The 17,500-nt window shown below is 42.6% G+C and overlaps 1 protein-coding gene across 1 annotated transcript in view; it reads right to left on the reverse strand.

Annotated features, from left to right (window-relative positions):
• Positions 1 to 12,479: 12,479 nt before the first annotated feature.
• Positions 12,480 to 17,500, reverse strand: part of pth3r (parathyroid hormone 3 receptor) — a 49,980-nt gene continuing 44,959 nt past the window's right edge. Inside the window, 4 exon segments of the mRNA XM_063220970.1 lie at positions 12,480 to 12,698; positions 12,700 to 12,879; positions 14,059 to 14,100; positions 15,223 to 15,364. Of these exon segments, the coding sequence (XP_063077040.1) occupies positions 12,480 to 12,698; positions 12,700 to 12,879; positions 14,059 to 14,100; positions 15,223 to 15,364 (583 nt within the window).

The following is a 17,500-nucleotide window of genomic DNA, read 5'->3' on the forward strand; positions in this document are numbered from 1 at the left end:
CGTGGAAAAAAAAACCTGAGCCTGAACTTTTTTCCCTGCTGTAACGACGACGACAAGATACTGCATAGTGACATAACGTAGGCAAATATGACACATTATTCAAACATTTAATAGCCTGTGTATGACCATTATTCAAGCCTGATAGTAGAAGACCCTGAACCTGTAACACTTTCTGAGATAAGAATAATCTAATGGCTAATTATTATTAATGTTTTTTATTTTTGCAAACTCTGTCAAGCCTGAAATCAGGCATGGAGCCTGAATACTATCACCCCTGCGGATGTACTGACTATTAGGCCTTTTTCGCAATTACGTAAAACAAATTCCTTTTTGGAGTGGAGCAGTTATAAACGACAACCGCTTTTAAAAGAAAACAGAAAGCAGTGGTGTGTAAGTTGTGTTTATTCCTCCTTATACACTCGCCTCCAAAAGAGTTGTCGCCTATCCATCTGTTTGGAATAACAGCTAATAACCTGACTTTCAATTAATAAATTGGCTTCAGAAGTCACTCATATGAAAGCTACAACCCTCCCGAATGAAAATGTATGTACAAAAATATATTTCATGCACCAAAGAAAGATTGACCCTTTATTGAACACAGACAGTGCAGATTTTCACAAGACAAAGGTTTTGTCGCCTATCGAACATAATGTGAAAATACAGTGCCCTCCATTATTATTGGCACCCCTGGTTGAGATGTGTTTTTTAGCTTCCAATTATTATTATTTTTCTCTAAATAATATGGGACCTTAATGGAAAAAAAGAGAAAAATCCAACCTTCAATACAAGTGCATTTATTCAGTGGGAAAAAAATCCCACATAAAGAAATAATTATTTGACATCAAATAATGTGTGTCACAATTATTAGCACCCCTGTTGTTAATATTTTGTACAACCCCCTTTTGCCAACAAAACAGCACCTAATCTTCTCCTATAATGTTTCACAAGATGGGAAAAGACAGAAAGAGGGATCTTCAGCCATTCCTCTTTGCGGAATCTCTCTAAATCATCCAGAGACCTGGGTCCTCTCCTCTGTACTCTCCTCTTCAGCTCACCCCACAGGTTCTCAATGGGGTTGAGGTCTGGGGACTGAGATGGCCATGGGAGGAGCTTGATTTTGTGTCTGGTTAACAATTTCTGTGTAGATTTGGCCATATGTTTAGGGTCATTGTCTTGCTGAAAGACCCAGTGACGACCCATCTTCAGCTTTTTGGCAGAGGGCAACAGATTTTGATTTAAAATGTCCTGGTATTTCAAAGCATTCATGATGCCATGCACCCTAACAAGCTTCCCAGGGCCTTTGGAAGCGAAACAGCCCCACAGCATCACTGACCCACCCCCATACTTCACAGTGGGTATGAGGTGCTTTTCAGCATGCGCATCTTTCGTGGCACGCCAGACCCACTTAGAGTGTTTGTTGCCAAAAAGCTCAATCTTGGTCTCATCTGACCAAAGCACACGGTCCCAGTTGAAGCCCCAATACCGCTGGGCGAACTCCAGACGTTTGCGTTTATGATTGTGGGTGAGGAAAGGTTTTCTCCGTGCATGCCTCCCAAACAGCTTGTTGGCGTGTAGACAGCGCCTGATGGTTGATTTGGAGACTTTGTGACCCCAGGATGCTACCATTTGTTGTAATTCTGTAACAGTGAGCTTTGGAGATATTTTGATTTCTCTTACCATCCTCCTCACTGTGCGTGGTGGCAAAATAAACTTGGGTCCTCGTCCAGGCTTGTTTACCACTGTTCCAGTTGTTTTGAACTTCTTAATTATTCCTCTCACAGTAGATATGGGCAGCTGCAGTTGAGTGGCAATCTTCTTGTAGCCTCTGCCTGACCTGTGAAGGTCGACGCACATCTGCCTCACTTGTATGCTGTGTTCCTTTGTCTTTCCCATGTTTAAGAGTGGATAAGAGAAATGGCCTCGGTGTCACGTCATAGTTATACCCCAGGGAAACAGGAAGTGATGAATTACTAATTATATGTCCCTACATACTCTGGTAAACTTCAATTCAGGAGGCCAAAGTTGATTTTCTGGAGAGGTGTGAGTGAATCAGTGATTAAGTATGACACCCGATCTGCGTATTTGAAGTGTTTTGAAGTGACTTATCTGCTCATTTTCACATTATGTTCGATAGGCGACAAAACTTTTGTCTTGAGAAAATCTGCCCTGTCTGTGTTCATTAAAGGGTCAAGCTTTCTTTGGTGCATGAAATTTATTTTTGTACATTCATTTTCATTCGAGAGGGTTGTAGCTTTCATATGAGTGACTTCTGAAGCCAAGTGATTAATTGAAAGTCAGGTTATTAGCTGTTATTCCAAACAGATGGGTAGGCGACAACTCTTTTGGAGGCGAGTGTAGTATATCGTAACACTTTATAATAATGGATGCAAAAAAGGATTATAAAGACTTAATAAATAATTAACTATTGATGAACAAAACATTAACAAATGTTTGTAAATGACAAGGAAATGTTAACAAATGTTATAAAGGTATGTAAAATCTTGTATATATTATTTGTAGATATATTATAAAGCATTAATAAAACTTAGCTAGTGATAAAAAAAAATATTTGTTAGTGTTTCGTTCATCATTAGTAAGCTTAAATTATTTACTAAGTCTTTACTACGCAGACATTATTATAAAGTGTTACCAGTATATGTGCTTCAAATGCATTGTATCAAAGGTGTCTGACGTTTATGTTTCTGGAAAGCGTAGGTGCTAGCCAGTTAGCAACTTGGGTAGTTGCCAATGGGAAATTGCATCGCAAACAAAGTAGCTAATGTAGTTAGGAACTATGGCTTCGAGAAATGCAGACCTGGTCCAGTCCAGATCTGCCAATCAAACTGATTGCAATTAAAAAATATAAAATAACGTAGACAGAGGCAGACTGTTCCCACCACACACATAAAGAACGAACGAACGCACACACACACACATATTCATGCACACACACATGCATACACAAACACACACACACACACACACACACACACACACACACACACACACACACACACACTTGCGCGCGCGCACACCACCAGGCATCACCATCGCCCCTTTCTCTACTTCTGTGTCTGTGAACGTCATTTCTGCAAATACAGACACTGCTGCACTCGATCCTTCTGTGCAAACACACACACACACACACACACACACACACACACACACACACACACACACACACACACACACACACACACACACACACACACACACACACACACACTGTCTCACAGGGCCTCTTCAAAGCCATTCTGTATGGCTACTGGCCCAATGCCACGTCTGGATCCCACACACACACACACACACACAATTTTTCTTTCTCAATCTCTCTCTCACTTACGCCACCAGATGATGTCAGAGGAAGAGACAGAGCACTGCAGTTTTCCGAGGAGCTTCTTCTCTGAATCATACTAGCCTACCTATACAATATTAGCCTATATTCCCATTTCTAACTGAGGGATTCGTCAGTGCCACCGTTGCTTCAATCATGAGCAAAATCTACTAAGCTTTCTCCTCAAGACGGAATACATTTTGATCATAATTTGAAACACAAAAATACAAAATACATTTTTTTAATAATACAATAATATGTGTATATGCCAAAAAAAAAATGCTAGAATGTAAAATAATTGCTGGCTGCCTAAACCGTCCTCCGCTTGTGCTTGTGGCCTTGTGATGATGTCGTTGCAAGATGCCATTGACAATAGTGGTGTCAACAATAATTCGGCGATGCAATGCAATGCAGGGGGGCATGGACAATTCAATTCAATGTGGCAAGTTCCAGAATCGATGCGGCATTTTTTTTAAGTTTCATTACTTGCATGGATATTTCCGGACCAAATGCATGTTAAATGAAATAAAAGCACTTCAAAGCATTGAAAACTGCAAGACTGATACAGAAAACAACCAATAAAATGTTGCTCAGTATCTGACTATTTGTATTGCCTTTATTTATCAATGTCTTGTTGAGACACGTGAGAAAGAAAACACTCGCACACTTATGGACCTGTCGTCAGGCTGCCACTGACCAAGGTGGCAGACACATCGACTCCATTCTTCACACACAGGATGTTCAGAGGACCTGTGGACACAGCAAATGTGTGTGAGGAGGGCTGATCAAAGAAGCGTGTGTGTGTGTGTGTGTGTGTGTGGGCATATGATCACTCAAAAGTCCGATGAGGCTCTCGGATGCCCATTTCCATGGTCACCATTTGGGTGTTCCGTTTGTTGTCCTGCAACGCAGACGTGCGAAATGCTGGCCTGTCTAGCAGCACCGGATAAAAACGGCAACATTTTGGAACACAAATGGTCTCGTGGCTTTTGCTCACTTTCCAGGTCATCTTTGATGGGAGCAGGAGAAATATACAGAGAGAGATTCTGGATAAAGGTTTCAGAGTGAAAGAGTGAGAGAGAGAGAGAGAGAGAGAGAGAGAGAGAGAGATGTTTGTTCTGATTGCTTATGATCATGACAGAGCTCGACTTTCAAAGTTGGGGAGAAATTAAGTCACTTTCTCACATGCATGCATGCATACTCATGTGCACACACACACTCACACACACGCTCATGCACGTGAAAACATACTCACACACAAACACATATAGCCTACTCAAACACAAACACATATACTCAAACTCATATACTGTACATTTGTCTCGTACATCATAGTTATTACTATGGTTACAACAAAATAGGGAGGCGAGAGGTTGAATTTTCAAAGTAAAACGATATTCATTAACTAATAAAAATGATCAAACTAACAAAACCATACAAAATGAGGTGGGTCAAAATCAGCCATCAGTTGTGTGTGCATGTTGGATGCTTGTGAGATATGCTGTGTGCAGTGTTGGGGTGCAGTGAAAGTAAAATGGCCCCCCAGAATGGAGGATATAGGCATGAACAGCCATCCGGATACTTTGCTCGTAAATGTGCGTTACGCCCCTTTATGGGGGAAATTAAACCGAACGTCTAATCAATTTACAGTATATCACGAAAGTGAATACACCCCTCACAGTTTTGCAGATTTTTGAGTATATCTTTTCAGAGGAAAGCATTACAGAAATGTAACTTTGACACAATGATTAGTGACCTTTTAACAACATATTTAACCACTTAAATTTCTTGTTCACTCAGAAAAAAACAAAATACAGCCATTAATGTTTGAACATGTACTCACAAAAGTGAGTACACCCCCAGATTAAAATCCGGTAGAGAAGGGGCTATGTTGGCTCGAATCGTCTCGAAATGAAACAAAATGAAAAGGGATGACAAGGGAGGTCATCAGTGTGCGTTTCAACCTTTCTTTGCATTGAACTTTTAAAATTTGAGTCTGCAACTGGCTTAAATAGATTGGTGTGAGATTTGCCTGCAATCCTATGGAGAATATCATGATCTGCTTCAATAGTCACAGTGCATGTTGACATGCATGTTTCTTTTAGGTGTATTTCAGATTGCCAATGTTGACAGCATTCATGCATCCCCAAACCATGTCAGTCCCACTACCATGCTTGGCTTATGAGAGGATACACCATTTTTGTAAAACTCACTTGTTTACCACCACACATGCTTGACACCATCTAAAGCAAATTTGTTTGTCTTGGTCTCAAGAGAGATGAACAGACCAAGGATATGGATCACTGGAACCATGTCGTGTGATCTGAAGAGACCAAGATAAACAAATTTGCTTTAGATGGTGTCAAGCATGTGTGGTGGTAAACAAGTGAGTTTTACAAAAATGGTGTATCCTCTCATAAGCCAAGCATGGTAGTGGGACTGACATGGTTTGGGGATGCATGAATGCTGTCAACATTGGCAATCTGAAATACACCTAAAAGAAACATGCATGTCAACATGCACTGTGACTACTGAAGCAGATCATGATATTCTCCATAGGATTACATTCAAATCTCACACCAATCTATTTAAGCCAGTTGCAGACTCAAAATTTAAAAGTTCAATGCAAAGAAAGGTTGAAACGCACACTGAAGACCTCCCTTGTCATCCCTTTTCATTTTGTTTCATTTCGAGACGATTCGAGCCAACATAGCCCCTTCTCTACCGGATTTTAATCTGGGGGTGTACTCACTTTTGTGAGTACATGTTCAAACATTAATGGCTGTATTTTGTTTTTTTCTGAGTGAACAAGAAATTTAAGCGGTTAAGTATGTTGTTAAAAGGTCACTAATCATTGTGTCAAAGTGAAATTTCTGTAATGCTTTCCTATGAAAAGATATACTCAAAAATCTGCAAAACTGTGAGGGGTGTATTCACTTTCGTGATATACTGTATATGCCACATCGGCTAGCCTAAATGAACACAGTCCATGCTTCAGCCACGGATGTTTGGCTATATTATTTGAACATCCGGCAACACAACACGTTTTCGGCATGTTGTGCGTGAACAACGCTAGTCTACAGGTCCTTATCTTTCGTTTGTTAAACTCCAACACCACCAATTGACTTGCATTGACTGTTCTTCCCCACAAAAGGGCGTAACACACATGGAAAACCTCACGCCGTTCATGAGTATGGCAGGCTTTTAAACCAGCAGGGTCAGCTGCCTCAGCTCAACAATCGAGGAAGTCCCTCCCCCTCAGAAGCACCTGCAGGTAATTGGTTAATGAACATGGACAATCATTCAATTGTGTCACTCAAGGTCCAGCGGGCCGTCACACTGCATATACGTGTAACAGGTTGGACTAGGTCCCCTGTTAGTGTGAATGTTGTAATTGAAAACAGCTGCCCGTGTGGGCGAGGGTGGAGCCCTTCCGGTTAGTATAAATTGCCTACTATGTTGGCTGTTAGCCAGGTGTGGCTAACCTCGGTACCGGTTGGCGCTTGGGGAAGCCCTGTACGCTGGGTGCAGTAGGTGATGTTGGCGTGTTGGGTTTTGGACCCATACTGGAGCGCGTACTAGAGCGCAGCTAAAAAGCGGATGCCAGGTTGCTGCATGTAGCCTAACCGGCTTGAAGGTAAGCCCTTCTGCATTGTGCACCTGGCGATACTCTATTAGGCCTATGTTTTGTACTGTGGCTAACGTGATGTTGTTTCACTGCAGCATTGCATGGTGAAGCGAGGGTCAACCGTAGACTTCTAGGCTCGATCCAGTGCTTCCCAGTTGCAACTTAAGGTAATTTCTAATTTACCGTCACTCTGTGCCTGTGGCTTTCACGCCACACCTTGCACATTAATAATTGCATTTTCCTGGCATTAACCCCGTCTGTCTTGTGCTTTCTAGGTTGAGCACATAATGTCAATGGGCTGGGGTGGGGGGACGCCGCCGTCTTTTTCCGGTGTTTGTGTTTGTTATTTTGCCTTTTACCACCACGAGCTCTCTTAGTTGTGGCAGGTTGTTGTTCTTTGCGCAGGTGCGTGACGCCTTTGTCTTTCAGCCATACGGTCTGACATGGTCAGCTCCAATCACCCACCCCTTGGACCAGGGATGAGTGATTGGAAACTGGCCGGTTGAGATTAGTAGCTTTATCGTGTTAACTTATTGGTGAGGTGTAGATCCCCTGAGTGGTATAGTAAACCCTCCAAGAGGCCTGATTTGATAAACATAGGCTACCTCTTCACTGTGAATCATTTTAGTGTGCTGTGACTTCTTTTGTTTATTTTGATTATGTTTTGTGTGTACAGTTTTGATTGCAGTGTTTTTTTGGCATTCACAGTGCAGTGTGTAGGTAACACGCTCAGTAAATTACCTGTACTAGCCTACTCAGTGCTCTCGCACTTCAGCCGTCACTGTTTCACGATACCTACCTGTATTGACTTCAGTGAGTTAAAACTGTTTGTGTATATAAACTCAAGTGAACTGCCTGCACAGAAGAAAATAAAAACTATTGTATGTGCAACAGCTGTGTCATCCTTTGTCATCTAGAACCTGTCGGGGAAAATTGTGTTTTTAACATCTGGGTTGTCTCACCCTTTAACGAGACTGGCGTAGTCACCTTTTAAAACCTAATTACTTAAAAGTCAGTAATCTTAGGAAACCTTCCACTCTACTACATACGCACACACAAACTCATATGCTCAAACTCAGGCTTCTGTACATTCTCTCTCTCTCTCTCTCTCTCTCTCTCTCTCTCTCTCTCTCTCTCTCTCTCTCTCCTCTCTCTCTCTCTCTCTCTCTCTCTCTCTCTCCTCTCTCTCTCTCTCTCTCTCTCTCTCTCTCTCATCTCTCTCTCTCTCTCTCTCTCTCTCTCTCTCTCTCTCTCTCTCTCTCTGACCCATAGGATGTGGTAGAAACAACAAAATGACATCTAGGTATGTATTTGAAAACACCTTCAATCATCTTTTATTGATTTGAAGTCCAATAAATACGCAGCATGACAGTGTTTTGAACAGGGCTACAACACATTGTTCAGCATTATATTTACAAAATAAGACAACACATAAGGTCTTCAGGTAGCATGCTACACAAATGCAGTAGGCATTCTCCCGACCTGGGGTTGAACAGCACCATAATAAAAATATGAAACTTAGCTATCCTATCCACAAATAAATGGTGAAAGACACCAGCTTATCCACCAAACCGTAAACCATTATTTTTGTGACATTTACACAAATGCATAAGACAATCATTCTCAAAATGACCTTTTTGCAAAAGCTTTTAACCTTTACTTATATTTGCCACTGAGAAATAAATGTTGAAGCTTATCCACTGAACAGTAAATCATTATTTTGCGTCCGATCTCATATACCAGCAAATCGCATATGCCACCATCCCTAGTTTACACAAAGGACATTTTACTTTTTTCATTTATTTTTTAAATTGTGTTTTATTATGGGTTTTTTTTTACTTTTATCATTTCATTTATGTTTATCACCAGCCAATACAGTTTAGTCAGAGGGGTGGTGCAAGCGCAATTAAAAGCAACATAGTCACTGGTAGACGCATGAAAGACTTTAGAGTGAAGGGCTCCCCTTAATAGCTTGTCTCTGTAGATGGAATGAGACAGAATACATGTTTGTCTAATCTGTGAACTTGCTGTGGCTGCTTTCATGAAAAATTGAGCGGGAGAGTGGAATTAGAGCATAAAACAGTGTTTGTGTCTGTCCTTTATGGTCTTCGAGGGACCGGATATTGAATTTTAATGTTGCAGACGTCACAGCTAAAGTCACAGGAAATGGCAAAAATCAACTGAGGCTTCCCAACTCAGGACGATGATGGAAGGAAGTGATTTTACATCAAGAGAGCTCAGTTCAGTCACAAAGACCTTCCTGCTTACAACTATTCTTTTGACTAAAATGACCTGCACTGTAAACATGTCTAGGCTCCTTGCTATTGTGGGGGACACCCAAAGGTATTCTGAAAGGTTCTTCTAAAAGGTTCCTTAGAGAATCTTTGGGGTTCTCTGACAAACTGAAGAACCCCAAAAGGTTACCTGGGGGCAAATTTGGCCCGTGGAGCCATTTTATTTGGTCCGCGAGATCATTTCCAATGTGTATTACAGTTGGCCCCAATGTACCATTAATATATAGAAAATATGGCTTGAGGGCATGTCTTGCATGACAAGATTCATGAACGGTTCCAGAGTAGTGTAACAACACATATAGCACATAGAAGCTGACAGTACAAGTATATGGTGGGAAAGTGTTCTTGCAAGAACTTTTAGGTTCCTCAGGGAAATGTTATGTTCCCCCATGACAGCTGTGGGTTCTTTGAGGACCCTTGAATTGTTTTTTTACAGTGTGGATGAATGACAGTCTTCAACAACATTTAAACTTAAATGCAAGAAATGTAGCTGGTCAGTGAGAAAAAGAAAAATTGCAACAAAACAAAAAAAACAAAACACTCACATATGTATAAAACAATGGACAAAACGATTCAAGATCCAGTCTGAGAATGGAGATGCAATCTTAATGCATGACACACATCACAGAGAGTTGGTCCATTTCTCTGCTATACTACAACATACGACAAGTTTATGGAGTGAGCAGGGCTGGACTGGTCATTTGGCATAGAGGACATTTTCCCGGTGGGCCGACAGTCCTCAGGGACCGATGCTGTGGCTTTGTTGTTGCTTTTGTTGTTGAGATCAACCAACGATTTAGATGGGGCAGCACATTGGTGCATCTTTAATGTAGACAGTGGACTGTCTTTAAAGGGACACTGTGTGAGATTTTGAGTTGTTTATTTACAGAATTCATGCTGCCCATTCACTAATGTTACCTTTTTCATGAATACTTACCACCAGCATCAAATTCTAAGTATTCATTATGACTGGAAAAATTGCGCTTTTCATACATGAAAAGGGGGATCTTCTCCATGGTCCGCCATTTTGAATTTCCCAAAATAGCCATTTTTAGCTGCAAAAATGACTCTACTTGGACCATACTAGAAAATATTTGTTTATTACTTAGTAAACTTTCATGTAAATAACAAATTTGGCGATAGCCAACCCAGTTTCAATGAGCAGCATAATTGCACTACCTTTTTTGACCATTGTCTGCACAGTGTCCCTTAAAGGTACTGCAACTATGCTGCTCATTGAAACTCGGCTGCCTATTGCCAAATTTGATCTTTTCATGAAAGTTTACGAAATAATTAACTATTATTTTCGGGTATGGCCCAAGTACAGTTATTTTTGCAGCTAAAAATGGCTATTTCTGGAAATTCAAAATGGAGGACCATGGAGAAGATCCCCCTTTTCATGTATGAAAAGTGCAATTTTTCCAGTCATAATGAATACTTAGAATTTCATGGTGGTGGTAAGTATTCATCAAAAAGGTAACATTAGTGAATGGGCATCATGAATTCTGGAAATAAACAACTAAAAATCTCACACAGTGTCCCTTTAATGCAGACAGTGTACTGTCTTTAAAAGTTGACAACCGTAATATTGTAAAAAAAAAAAAAACAGGGGGCCGTGTGAGGGGCTGGCCTCGGTCCGGGTGTAACAGACGAGACCTTGTGTTGTGTTTTCAATCTGTTCTTCTTTTATTCTGAAGAAAGGACATTAAGACATGGTTGAGGACGGGCTGCATATCGTCCCGGGAACCGGCCTTTACATATCCAAAACGAACAAAGCGAGCACATATACAAGAATATTCATAATGACAAATAAGCCAATAACAACATGTACCTGAAGAAAGGACATTAAGACCTGGTCGAGGACGGGTTGCATATCGTCCCGGGCACCGGCTAAAAATAGTAGCATGAAACAAAGGAATGTCAGCATTCATTTATGCTACATGATCTTCATAAGCCAGATTTATAACCACGGAGCAAATGCACCTGAACACACAACGTTACACTCTTGTAAGTTAATGTCTAGGTACATTTAGAGCATCTTAAAATAAGGGGCTGAATCCATAAACATTACAAAAACACGAACATACAGTATATTCAGAGATTCAAATATGTGACCTACCCTTTACATATCCAAAACGAACTGAAAGATACCAGCGCTTTGTTCCCATAACCACTTGCGCTCTTAAAGGGCCAGCGTAGCATTTCACCAGCAATATACACAGTGGCAAGTGGAAGAAATTAAACCTGTTACACGGGCATTTTTTTCTCCCCAGTCCAGCCCTGGACGTGAATCCATTGAGTCTGGTTCTGTTTCCACAGAGTGTTTGTCCATTTCTATGGTACGGTATTTACAATATAAGGAGGAGTCCACTAACTGCCATTGAGCCTGGCACTGTCTCCACTGCTTAGGACTGAAGAGCCTTGTCACACAAAAGTCACAAGAAAGTCCATCTGCCTGCATGTCCCAGTGCAGTTTCCAGTTCTACAGTGTACTGTATGTGATTCCAGTCCAGCCAGTCCATGCCCTCCTAGTGATGCAACGCCTTCATTTCTGAGCTCCGGAAAAATCGTGAACTCCTCCCACTATGTCGGGAGAAGCAAACAACCAGTAGCATACCAAGGGAGGCGGGTCAAAAATGCTGTTTGGGAGATGTTATTTGTTTCTTCTCTTGGTCAGACCAAAGAGAAGTCTCGAAGAGATTTTAAAGTCGATGACAATCAGGCTAGTTCCAGTCAGTAGCGCAACAGAGCCTCCATATGCATACAACATGCCACAGGGACACGTTTTCTGGTAATACTGTGTGTGTGTGTGTGTGTGTGTGTGTGTGTGTGTGTGTGTGTGTGTGTGTGTGTGTGTGTGTGTGTGTGTGTGTGTGTGTGTGTGTGTGTGTGTGTGTGTGTGTGTGTGCATGTGTGTGTTTGTGTGTGTGCATACACACAGTCTGCAGTCTATATGCCTATAGTCACAATATGGTCTCTAGCTCCTTGTGAGACTCGGAGCTACAATGGTCCTCCTCTGGCATCAGTAACCCTAAGGATTCAGGCTCTCCTCTCTTCACCAGCCCTTCTCTCTCCTCCTCCCTCTCCTCCCTCTCTTCCTCCTCCTCCTCCTCCTCTTCTCGGCACCACGGCTGCTCTTCCTCCTTCCCAACACAGAGTGGCGCCCTCATCCCCACCACTCCTCCACCTCCTCCTCCTCCTCCTCCTCCTCCTCCTCCTCGCCTCAGCACCAACTCCTGATGCTGATGCTGATGGGTCGCCATGCCGACGGGCATCTCTGCATCTCCGTTGGCAACGTAGCCCGGCAGGTTACCGAGGGTGTGCGAGGGATGATGATGTTGTTGTTGTTGTTGTTGTAGTAGGGGGCGAGGGCAGAGGGGCTGATGACCCTTGGCCCCGGCACCGCAGACCCCCCCGCTCGAAAGGAGGGGGATGCCCTTGGTGCCGTGGTGATGATGCTGGGCGCCGATGCTGAGGCAGACGCTCTGCGTGCCGGAGGTGGCGTGTGACATCATCATGCCGCCGTAGTAACCGCCGCCGGTGCTGCTGGTGACGCGCGCCTTCTGCTTCAGGTCCAGGGCCAGGCTCCGCCGCAGCCACGCCTTCCGGACCTCCGCCTGCACCTGGAGAGGGGAGACACACAGTATACACACACGCACACGCACACGCACGCACACACACACACACACACACACACACACACACACGCACACGCACACACACACACATCCAAATACAGTATACACACACACACACGCACACGCACGCACACACACATACACACACACACACACACACACACACACGCACACACACACAGACACACGCACAGACACAGACACGCACACACACACACACACACACATCCAAATACAGTACACACACACACACACATCCAAATACAGTACGCACACACACACGCACACACATCCAAATACAGTACACACACACACACACACACACACACACACACGCACAGACACGCACACGCACACACACACACGCACACATCCAAATACAGTACACACACACACACACACACACACACAGACATGCACACGCGCACACACACGTCGAAATACAGTAGACACACACACACACACAGACACGCACATGCACACACACACACATCCAAATACAGTACACACACACACACACATCCAAATATAGTACACACACACACACACACGTGCAAATACAGTACACGCACACACACACAGCAGATGCACACACACGCAGACAGGAGCACACATGCACAGAGGAGCACACACGAATGCACACACGCACACATACACACACAAACAAACAATTCAGAGGAAAACAGTGGAACAGTGGGAAAATGTTCACCAAAAACACCAAAATACAAAATACCAAAATACTAAGGCAATGAAAAAGGAATTGTATGTTGTACGGAAATATTCTCCATGATGTAGCCCAGTGGTTCTTAACCTGGAGTGCGGGCACCCCCTGGGGGTGCGCCAGAGATTTCAGGGGGTGCGCAGAATTTTGTTTTTGTAGGGGTTCTGACTAAAATACTGCTTCCAAACATTATAATTAGGCCAAATCAAGACCAAATTAAAGCATGTTTGGTCCTACTGTAAAGTCATTAAGGTATTGATCAATGTAATCATTCACTTAAATCATTTTTTTAGTGCATATACACGTGTAGACATTTGGGTTGGGGGTGCGCGGCTTGTTTTGGGCACAGGTTAGGGGGTGCTTCAAGAAAAAAAGGTTAAGAACCACTGATGTAGCCTAATATTACAAACAAACAAAATAAGGAGGTAGCCGTTGCACTGTACCTCTCCATTGCAGAAACAGTAGATGAATGCCACAAAGAAACCCTAGAAGAAAATAGTCATGATTACACACACACACATTATGATTAGGCTACCCCAGGGGTATTCAATTAAATGTCAATGAGGGCCAGTTTTTCAAATTCCTCCCAGTAAAGGGGCCGAACTATACGTATGTATTATGGTTGCCAACTCTCAATGAAAAAAAATACTGTACACTTCATTGAGGTGGCGGGGCGCCTGGGTCCTCCCCCAGAAAATTTAGCATTTCTTAGATGTAATTTCCTGCATTTTAATGTCCCGTGTCCCGTTTCAGCTCGATACGGAATACTTTTATCTCTAAAGTTCGAAAATCGCTTCCATATTTCAAGGTGCTTGTGGGGGGGCCAGAACTTTGCCATCCAAGGGCCGCATCTGGCCCCAGGGCCGCCATTTGAATAGCCCTGGGCTACCCATCCTGTGCTGTTTCAAATCCACAACCATCTGTGTCTGACATAGTACACCAATCACCTTTGCTTTCTACATCCTCTGCATGCATTATGCATGTGCTATGTCTTAGGCACGTGTTATGTATGCCTAATGCATGTTCTCTGCATGCATTATGCATGTGCTATGTGCATGCTATGCTCACCTGTGAGGAGTTGAAGAACATTTCCTAGTGCATCTGCACTCCACTCAACTCTGTGCCTTATAAAAGTCCAGTGCATGCCTAATGCATGTGCTATGTATGCCTTACGCATGTATTATGTAGGCCTATGCCTAATGCATGTGTTATTTGGATGCCATGCTCACCTGTGAGGAGTTGAAGAGCATGTTGTAGTGCATCTGCAGCTGCCACAGTACTGCATTCGCCTCTGTGCCTAATGCATGTGCTATGCATGCCTAATGCATGTCCTATGCATGCCTAATGCATGTGCTATGTATGCCTTATGCATGTCTTAATCATGTGTTATGTGCATGCGGTGCTCACCTGTGACGAGTTGAAGAACATCTCGTAGTGCATCTGCAGCTGCCACAGTACTGCATTCGCCTCTGTGCCTAATGCATGTCCTATGCATGCCTTATGCATGTCTTATGCATGTCTTATGCATGTGCTATGCATGCCTAATGCATGTGCTATGTATGCCTTATGCATGTCATATGCATGTGTTATGTGCATGCGGTGCTCACCTGTGACGAGTTGAAGAACATCTCGTAGTGCATCTGCACCTGCCACAGTACTCCGGTCACCTCTGTGTAGGGCAGGGCCATGAAGACCATGTAGTGCACCCCAAACAGAGGCATCAGCACCAGGGTCGACTTCAGCAACTTCCTGTCACACAAGTAAGGGCAACATTAACATTAAATTAACCCATCGATGCCTAAAGCACCTGCAAAAAACACCTGCTGGATGCCTAAGCCCTTTTTAATAAAAGTTGCCCTCCGCCTATAAAAACCTAAATATCTCAGATTTGAACCACATAATGACATGAAATAAGTTGCATTTAAACACGAATACCCTCTTTTTGCAACATAATGTGTTTATTCAGCTCTAACATGCCAACATTTAAAAAAATATATCTTTAATCTCATGAGCCCAAATGCTGCGTCATGCAGCTCCAGGCGCCTGGGTCAATGCAGCGTATACGCAGCACCCAGCATCAATGGGTTAAATACATGGATACATGCATACATTAAAAAATACATTATCATAGGGGGCACTGCGTCTTGGTGTACCGTATTATAAATTCGGGGACCCGAAGTCATTTCATGGTCCTTACCCATTTCTCTATACCAATACTGTCCTGTCAAATTCTCACACTGTCCTATACAATAAAGGACCAAATCTTTAAAATCATTATGTAGTAACCATTTGCTGTGAGACACCCATGCAATGTAAAGTGTAGAAGCTGTGGCTCCTGAATGATCCTAGTGAGTCTGTACCCCTTAACAGCATCCCCTTTACAAAAGTTGAAGGACAATATTGTGTTGACTTGAATTGAAAATCAAGTGTAACAAAGAAAAAAACATGCATATCCGTGTTGATTAGGCGATTGGGTGCAGCAGGACTAGCAAAGTCACATTGAAAACTGAAAGTTAAGTCAGTAACACCAAGCTCCCGTTTCTCTTATTTCGATGTGACGTTTCGGGCAGCATGCCCTTTATGTCAGATGAAGGGCAAGCTGCCCAAAACGTCATATTAAAACAGAATTTAAGATGTTGATTGAAGCAATACAAATAATTGGTTAATCACACTGAAGAAGCTGGTGAAAGTGAAGCATAGCCTAATGAAGAACCATGGATGAATCATGATGAACATTTCAATTAACTTAGCCTACATTTGATCTTACAAAGTTAAATAAAAGGCTATTCTAATAGGCTACAACAGTTCTCAGATTCTTAACTGCATTTAATTACCATCCCAACTGTGTGTGCAGGACTGCTGTTAAGGCTGCTTATGAGTTAAGGCTGCTTATGAGTAAGAGAAAAAGAAGCTTGGTGATGCAGAGTTTATTTTCAGTTTTCAATTGAATTAAAAATCAACAATTATCCAGGGAATCAGTATGTAGACACATATCCATGTTCTGTTGAAGTGCGGTGCCAGGCGCGGAGTGGCCGTCGGGAGATCGGGGACTTGTCCCGGTGGGCCGCGGCCGTGAAATGTAATATCATGGCCACCCTGCGTTCTTATCCGGCCCTGAAGACTTGAAATTGTACTTATATGCACTGACTTCCCTATTTCCACTTCCCTGTCTTTCACCCTAGCTGACTAGCCAGTATTTATACCGTATACCAGACGGCAATACCTCACTGACGGTGTCAAACAGTAAATTGGCCACACCCCTTCTCTACTGATAATTTTCATACACCGTAGATCGCGGAAGTTTACAAGATCTTAGTAACACAGTTTCGTTTTCAGTATTTAAATAACCTGTGATATGTAGATTGGTTACCAAAGGATGGAAATATTAATAAATTATGATTTATTTTCCGATTTCCACACGACTGTTACAGTTTACAGTCTTTCCAGTCCAGATTCACTTGCTCTGTGGTTATTGAATTGGGTTACGAACAGACTCCACCAAGTGGTAAGGAAGAGAACTGCACCTAACAGAAGCAATGGGTTTTGTTTTGATTTGTTAGAACTACCAGTATATCTCCTTATAGTCGAAATAATATTATTATCATACATATATTTATATGTGGTACATTTAGGATGTAGCCTATGTCTGAAGAAATGGAACAAAATAATTACCACACAAGATTCTGATGTGACCAGTGCTGGGTGTGTAGGCTAAGCTGTGGATTAACCCCTTAAGACACAGCATTATAAATGACCTGTTACCAGAATGGCAATGACCAAGTCGTAATGTATTACTGAGGGTCCCGTGCACTGTCATTGTAGTGTAGTACTATAGTAGTTAACTTTCAATGTCTGTTACAGCATGCCTCAGAAGGTACGTCGTGC

This window comes from Engraulis encrasicolus, chromosome 17 (genome assembly GCF_034702125.1).
Source record: "Engraulis encrasicolus isolate BLACKSEA-1 chromosome 17, IST_EnEncr_1.0, whole genome shotgun sequence".
Classification (NCBI taxonomy): domain Eukaryota; kingdom Metazoa; phylum Chordata; class Actinopteri; order Clupeiformes; family Engraulidae; genus Engraulis; species Engraulis encrasicolus.